The following is an 8,902-nucleotide window of genomic DNA, read 5'->3' as shown; positions in this document are numbered from 1 at the left end:
CATTTGTTCTTACAAATAAGTAATTGGGTTTTGAACGTAAAATCATTACTCACTATAAGTGGAATAATATAATTGTTCATGAAAAGAGGATTAGATAAAGAGCATTTATGACGATATTTATGAGTGATTAGGTGGTTTTTTTTCATTGAATTTAATGACTAATAATATAAATTATAACCATTGGTTAAATGAGTAATAAATATTATAAATTTATTATAAAATAACTTATAAAATAATTTGATAATAATATAAATTACAAATTAGTATCAAATTGTAAAATAATTTTAAAATAATTTTATAATTTAGAAATTTATTATAAAATAATATTATCAAATAGATTTTGGAGGTATTAAAGAAATTGTGGAAGAAAGAGGGAAAACAGAAATAGCGATCGCAGATATTAAAGAAGTTGTTGAAGAAGGAGAGCATACTCTCAACAAGTACACATCAGTACTTTTTAGCTGAAGTGGAAAATATTTGAATACCTGGATGAAATATGATTAGGTGACATCGGGATATATACTAGATTATGACCCGTGCATTGTGCGGATATTAATTAATTAATTTTATAAGTTTCATAAGTAATATTTTATGTATTATAAATATAGTTATCTTATATTATTACTTTATTAATTTGTAATAATTGAATATGATTAGAAAAATTAAAATGAGGTCAAATCAAGTTTATCACAATCATCAAATTTAATTTTTAAAATATTTTATAAAATTTGTATCATAACTTATTAAATAAGATAATTGTTTGACTCATTGTACTTTGATTATCAATTTATTTTTCACAATATAATGGTACTTGTATTTATTTGATGAAATAAAATGTAAAATACAAACCCAAAAATAAGATGCAGAAATTTAAAAATATGATTGACTATTTAATATTTTTTATTTAAAAAAATGTTATTGTTAAATTATATTATAGCGTAGTCTAAATTTATTTGTTTTATTAATATGTTGTTTTAATTGCGAGCATGAGAAGTTGTTGTAAAAAAAAATTATTGAATATATTTCATCAAGAGTTTGAAATTTATTTTATTAAAGATTTACATATACTTTAAATTAATTTTTGGTATTTAAAAGTTTTAACTATTTGTTTGTGCAATTGAATTATACTTATGTTGATATGTACCAAAAATAAATTCTATTAAAAAATAATTTAATTATATGCAATATTTAATTTTTCATTTATTTTTTAACATTCAAATTATTATTATAATAAGAAAAATTAAAATAAAAAATAGCATTCAATTATAAATATATAATTTAATTGATGAAAGTTTAGTGTTAACATATTTTTTCAGAATACATATACAGTAAACTTTTGTTCATTATATTTTTTTAATATATTCATATATATTATAATTGGAAGTAACTCTTTTAATAATTTTTCATATATTCGTATTTTATGATTATTTTTAATAAATTTTTGTATTTTCTGTCAAATAGAATATATATTTTTATTTTATAAAATGTTATTAAAAAAGTGGACTTACATAAATTTAAAGTAATTATAAATAGATTGACATTAATGAGTAATTGAATTATAAAATCATTACTCATCATAAGTGGAATAATTGAATATGGTTAGAAAAATTAAAATGAGGGAAAATCATGTTTATCACAATCATCTAATTTAATTTTTAAAATATTTTGTAAAATTCTTATGATAACTTATTAAATAAGATAATTGTTTGACTCATTGTACTTTGATATTCAATTTATTTTTCAACATATAATGATACTTTTATTTATTTGATGAAATAAAATGCAAAATACAAACCAAAAAATAAGATCTAAAAATTTAAAAATATAATTGACTTTTTTATATTTTTTCTTTTAAAAAAATGTTAATGTTAAATTATATTGTAGCGTAGTTTAAATTTATTTGTTTTATTAGTATGATGTTTTAATTGCGAGCATGAGAAGTTGTTGTAAAAAAAATTATTGAATATATTTCATCAAGAGTTTGAAATTTATTTTATTAAAGATTTACATATACTTTAAATTAATTTTAGGTATTTAAAATTTGTAACTAATTGTTTGCGCAATTGAATTATAGTTATGTTGATATGTACCAAAAATAAATTCTATTAAAAAATAATTTAATTTTATGCAATACTTAATTTTTCATTCATTTATTAATATTCAAATTATCATTATAATAAGGAAAATTAAAATAAAAAATAGCATTCAATTATAAATATATAATTTAATTGATGAAAGTTTAGTGTTAACATATTTTTTCAGAATACATATATAGTAAACTTTTGTTCATTGTATTTTTTATTATATTCATATATATTATAATTGGAAGTAACTTTTTTAATAATTTTTCATATATTCGTATTTTATGATTATTTTTAATAAATTTTTGTATTTTCTGTCAAATAGAATATATATTTTTATTTTATAAAATGTTATTAAAAAAGTGGATTGACCAAAATTGAAAGTAATTATAAATGGATTGACATTAATGAGTTATTGAATTTTTAACGTATAAAATCATTACTCACCATAAGTGGAATAATTGAATATGGTTAGGAAAATTAAAATGAGGGAAAATAATGTTTATCACAATCATCTAATTTAATTTTTAAAATATTTTGTAAAATTCTTATGATAACTTATTAAATAAGATAATTGTTTGACTCATTGTACTTTGATATTCAATTTATTTTTCTACATATAATGATACTTTTATTTATTTGATGAAATAAAATGCAAAATACAAACCAAAAAATAAGATCTAAAACTTTAAAAATATAATTGACTTTTTTATATTTTTTATTTTAAAAAAATGTTAATGTTAAATTATATTGTTGCATAGTCTAAATTAATTTGTTTTATTAGTATGATGTTTAAATTGCGAGCATGAGAAGTTGTTGTAAAAAAAAAATTATTGAATATATTTCATCAAGAGTTTGAAATTTATTTTATTAAAGATTTACATATACTTTAAATTAATTTTTGGTATTTAAAAGTTTTAACTAATTGTTTGTGCAATTGAATTATAGTTATGTTAATATGTATCAAAAATAAATTCTATTAAAAAATAATTTATTTTTATGTAATACTTAATTTTTCATTTATTTTTTAACATTCAAATTATCATTATAATAACGAAAATTAAAATAAAAAATAGCATTCAATTATAAATATATAATTTAATTGATGAAAGTTTGGTGTTAATATATTTTTTCAGAACACATACATAGTAAACTTTTGTTTATTATATTTTTTAATATATTCATATATATTATAATTGGAAGTAACTTTTTTAATAATTTTTCATTTATTTGTATTTTATGATTATTTTTAATAAATTTTTGTATTTTCTGTCAAATAGAATATATATTTTTATTTTATAAAATGTTATTAAAAAAGTGGATTGACATAAATTGAAAGTAATTATAAATGGATTGACATTAATGAGTAATTGAATTTTTAACGTATAAAATCATTACTCACTATAAGTGGAATAATTGAATATGGTTAGGAAAATTAAAATGAGGGAAAATCATGTTTATCAGAATCATATAATTTAATTTTTAAAATATTTTATAAAATTCGCATGATAACTTATTATATAGGATAATTGTTTGACTCATTGTACTTTGATTTTCAATTAATTTTTTCACATATAATGATACTTTTATTTATTTGATGAAATAAAATGTAAAATACAAATCCAAAAATAAGATCTAAAAATTTAAAAATATGATTGACTTTTTTATATTTTTTATTTTAAAAAAATGTTAATGTTAAATTATATTGTAGCATAATCTAAATTTATTTGTTTTATTAGTCTGATGTTTTAATTGCGAGCATGAGAAGTTGTTGTAAAAAAAAATTATTGAATATATTTCATTAAGAGTTTGAAATTTATTTTATTAAAGATCTACATATAATTTAAATTAATTTTTGGTATTTAAAAGTTTTAACTAATTGTTTGTGAATTGAATTATAGTTATGTTAATATATATCAAAAATAAATTCTATTAAAAAATAATTTATTTTTATGCAATACTTAATTTTTCATTTATTTTTTAACATTCAAATTATCATTATAATAAAGAAAAATTAAAATAAAAAATAGCATTCAATTATAAATATATAATTTAATTGATGGAAATTTAGTGTTAATATATTTTTTCAGAACACATATATAGTAAACTTTTGTTAATTATATTTTTTAATATATTCATATATATTATAATTGGAAGTAACTTTTTTAATAATTTTTCATATATTCATATTTTATGATTATTTTTAATAAATTTTTGTATTTTCTGTCAAATAGAATATATATTTTTATTTTATAAAATGTTAGTAAAAAAAGGATTGACATAAATTGAAAGTAATTATAAATGAATGGACATTAATGAGTAATTGAATTTTTAACATATAAAATCATTACTCACCATTGTGGAATAATATAATTGTTCATGAAAGGAGATTAGATAAAGAGCATTTATTAATATATTTATGAGTGATTAGGTGGTTTTTTTTTATTGAATTTACTGACTAATAATTTAAATTATTACCATTGGTAAATGATTAATAATATTCTAAAATAATATGATAAAATACTTTATAAATTTATTATAAAATAACTTATAAAATAATTTGATAATAATATAAAATATAAATTATTATCAAGTAGTAAAATAATTTATAAATTATAAATAATTGTAAAATAATTTTATGATTTATAAATTTGTTATAAAATAATATTTTCAAATAGATTTCGGAGGTATTAAAGAAATTGTGGAAGGAAGAGGAGAAACAAAAATAGGGATTGAAGATATTAAAGAAGTTGTTGAAGAAGGGGACTATACTCTCAACCGGTACACATCAGCTTTTTGGCTGATGTGAGAAATATTTGTATACGTGGATGAAATATGACGAGGTGGCATGGAAAGTCTTTTTTAAATATATATAATAGATAATAGATAACCTTTTGGAGAGGAGAAGAGATAACTTAGGAAGATGGGAGTAGATGAAAAAATAGATAAGTTATTCTTTCTTAGAGAATATTTTTTGTAAAGAAAGATAAATAAATATTTATAATTAATATATTTTTAATATTAAGAATATGATAATAACATATTTCGACGAGTTCTCTCAAATTATTGAGGTTTTATATTATGAAGGAAAATAAACTCTCAAAATCCTCATCTTCTAAAGTCTTTCATTTTTTTTTATACTTCATCCTTCTTTTTTAAAGTCTTCACCTCACTTCCCCTCCTAAACTCTACAAGGCTACAACACACCTTAAACAAATATTTATTTTGAAACGGATAAATTAGGTTGTTACTCTCAAAGTTTAGTTAATCATAACTTTTGCAAAGAAACAATATGCTAGATGGAGTATGTTTTGTATTTTTAGTTAATCATAAATAAATATATTTACTAATTTTACCATGAAAAATAATCCCTTTTTTTTTTAATTAAAGTTAAGATGAGAGGATGGTGTTGTAGTTCAAAGTACTTCTTTTTTTCCATAATAATAATAATAATAAAATTTAACTACAATTTTAGCCTCCCTATTTTTATTAACTTATGAAATTGTTTCTTCTATTTTAAAATATGATAATTTTGGTCCTTTATTCTGATTTTTTAATTAAAAAATGGCGGTGTAAGATGTTTTAAATAATGACATTACATGTCACATCATTAATGCATTTAAATAATTAATGCATTTAGATTATTTAATGACATTTTTTAATTTTTATTTTTGTAATCTAATTAATGACATATAAATAATTAATGCATTTAGATTATTCTATATCATGAAATTATATATCACATCATTTAAAATATGTCAAATTGTTATTTTTTAGTTAAGAAATATAATAAACTGACCAAAACTGTCGAATTTTAAAATAAAAGAAATTATTATTTTAAAATAATAATCAAATTTGAGGAAAATGAAGATTTGTTAAGGTTTCTCTCATGAATTTGAGTTCTCCTTTATTGAAGATTTATGAAGTGTTCGTGAGGTGATTTCTTTCTATCTAAAACCAGGTTCACTCAAATTGTATAGTTGGACTCCAGATATTAATTCGCCGAAGCATAAGCAGACTACAACACAATGTTGGGTTCAATTGATGAGTTTGACTCAGAAATATTAGCGGTCTAAGATTCATTTTTCTATCACCAATTGGCTTGAAACAGCGGTGAGCTAGATGCTGCAACAAGTAAAGGTTCTTTTGAATAATATTTTGATCATTTTGTTCAAATTTTAATTGATATTGATTTATCTACAAAAATTCATTATAAAATTTGGGTAGAAAGTGAAAGATATTTTTTTTTCTTGTTAATGTTGAATATGAAAATCTTTCTCTCTTTTGTTCTCATTGTCATTTGAAATGTTAATCCTAAACGAGTTTTGAGTAGGAATGATGAGCTTGTCTCTATGATGTTGTCATTATCCAAAAGCATGTAGTTGGCAAGGATACTTTGAAGGGTGTCAATAATGTTGCAGATTGTACCGATAATAATTTGCTTCTCGGATATTCTGACGATATTGTGGTAGTTAAGCAGGAGGGTTTTGGGAAATCAACAAATATCATTAGTGATAAACTAGAAACTTCTAATAGAGGTCAAAAATCACATGAACCTAAATTTACTTTAGTCATTTCTGAAACACAAAAGAAAAAGATGAAGAAACAAAATCGAATGAAGATTAACGACGAAGCAGTCAATGAAAACAATGAGAAGTTTTCATTCCCTACGAGCTCTAAAATTGTAATTCAAGAAGTGCTTGGGTTCAACTCTTCTTCAGATAACATATAGATACAAAGTGATGAGCCCTATCTAAACATGTGTATTGCAGGTTCTTAGAGTGATGTACTATGAGAGGAAAATAATGTTCAAACTCACCAAAACATTTTTGGCTTTGAAGCAAATTTACATTCAAGAGATATAGCGATTAGCATGCCATATCCAAACGTCATTGTCACTGATAGTCATATACACCCAATATTACTCATGACTTATAGATAATACATAATTTTCTGAGAGATAAAGATGCTAGAGAAGCAAATTCTACTGGCAGTGAAACATCTATAAAAGTGTTTTTTAGGACAATGAAAAAGAATATGCAATCGAAAGCTCATTTACACAATACCCAATCAACGGCTCTGAAACCTTTTTAATTTGAGAATTTTATTTTTGGTTTTTTTTTCTAGGATTACATTCATGTCCCCTAGTTTTTTGTTTTGTTTTTGTTTTTCTTTAATAAATTCTTTTAGCTTAAAACAAATAAATTATCACGTTTGCAAAAACAAAAATTATCAAAAATCGCTTGAGGAGTTGGCATAAGAAACATTGCAGCAACCTAATTGACAAGATAAAGGTGACTAAAAAGGAGTTAAATAAGTTAGATATTATAGCAGAGTCATGTGTTCTATTAGAAGTGGAGATTGAAGAGCGTAGACAATTTGTCGACTCTTATTTTTTTTCTTGGTTTTGGTTGAATTGTAGTATTCAGTGGCAACATTCCTGTATGCAATGGTTGAGAAAAGGAAATGCAAACACATTTTTTCATGGTATGTTATCCAATAGGAGGCGTCTTAATTCAATTCTCAATATTGAGGTTGGGGGTGCGTGTCAAAAGGGTGGAGCTAGTTAGAAGCGCAATGTTTAATCATTTTGAAGGTCATTTTAAATCCATCATATCCATCCATATGGGTTTGGATAACTTGTAGTTTAATTCTCTCTCGCCAATGCAACCTAAATCGTTGTTAGTCGAATTTAGTGAAAAGGAAGTCAAATGGGCAGTGTGAGATTATGATAGCTACAAAAGTCCAGGTCTGGATGGTGTACATTTTGCGTTTGTGAAAGAGTTTTGGGAGAACATAAAAAGTGATTTTATGAGATTTTTGGGTGGTTTTCATGTGAATAGGAGGTTGATAAAAGGATCAAATTTATCATTTATAGTTTTAATTCCCAAAAAAGATAATATGCAAGTCTTATCTGATTTTAAACCCATTTCGCTAGTGGGGTGTATGTATAAAGTTTTGTCAAAAGTGTTAACGAATATAATTAGTCAAGTGATTGGTTTTGTAATAGCTTAATCTTAATAAGCGTTTGTTAAAATTTTGGATGAGATCTTAATTGCAAACGAAATGTTCGATGAGGCAAAAAAGAAGAAAAAATAGTTAATTTTGTTCAAAGTGGACGTCGATAAGGCGTATGACTTAGTTGAGTGGGATTACCTAGATCATGTGATGGCAAAGATGAGTTTTCCAGAGAAATGGCGCAAATGGATTTTGAAATGTGTTGGTTCAGCGTCAGTTTATGTGCTAGTGAATGGGAGTCCTACAGAAGAGTATGTTATGTGGAGGCGAATGAGACAGGGTGACCTCTTGTCTCCCTTCTTGTTTCTATTAGATGTCGAGGACCTGAATGCTCTGTGTAGTGCTTATGTGAAAGCCAATCGTTTCAAGGATTTTGAGATGGGCTCAAATGAGTTTCGTGTCTCTGTTTTACAATTTGTGGATGAAACGTTGATCATGGGAGAGAAGTGATGGGACAACATTAGAGCTATCAAAGCTAATTTGTTGTGGTTTGAGCTTCAATTTGGCCTAAAGATTAATTTTTGTAAAAGTATGTTTATAAATGTCAATGTTAGCAGTTCCTGTCTTTAAACTGCTGCGGAGATGCTTAACTATAAAATGGGATGTGTTCCATTCAAATATTTGGGGTTGCCTATTGGTGATAATCTCCGACGTAAGGTGTTTTGGAGGCATGTTATTGAAAAGATCTTAAATAGGTTGTCTTGGTGGAAATCTAGAACTTTATCGTTGGGTAACCGTTTAGTTCTCCTTAAAGTTATCTTGTCTTCATTACTGGTTTATTTTCTTTCCTTTTTCAAAGCTTT

At 23.1% G+C, this 8,902-nt stretch overlaps 1 protein-coding gene across 1 annotated transcript; it reads left to right on the top strand.

Annotated features, from left to right (window-relative positions):
* The first annotated feature begins 8,249 nt into the window (after positions 1-8,249).
* On the top strand, positions 8,250-8,549 carry LOC140919370 (uncharacterized mitochondrial protein AtMg01250-like). The gene has a single exon (XM_073365378.1). It carries the CDS (start codon positions 8,250-8,252, stop codon positions 8,547-8,549), a length of 300 nt encoding a protein of 99 aa, XP_073221479.1.
* The last annotated feature ends 353 nt before the right edge of the window (positions 8,550-8,902 follow it).

Source organism: Cicer arietinum, chromosome 2 (assembly GCF_000331145.2).
Source record: "Cicer arietinum cultivar CDC Frontier isolate Library 1 chromosome 2, Cicar.CDCFrontier_v2.0, whole genome shotgun sequence".
NCBI classification, from domain to species: Eukaryota; Viridiplantae; Streptophyta; class Magnoliopsida; order Fabales; family Fabaceae; genus Cicer; species Cicer arietinum.
Note: the sequence above shows the minus strand (reverse complement) of the source record. Positions and strands in the feature narration are given on the sequence as shown.

Coding starts and splice junctions, on each gene's coding strand:
- LOC140919370 (XM_073365378.1), top strand. CDS start 8,250: ATGGCAAAGATGAGTTTTCCAGAGAAATGGCGCAAATGGATTTTGAAA.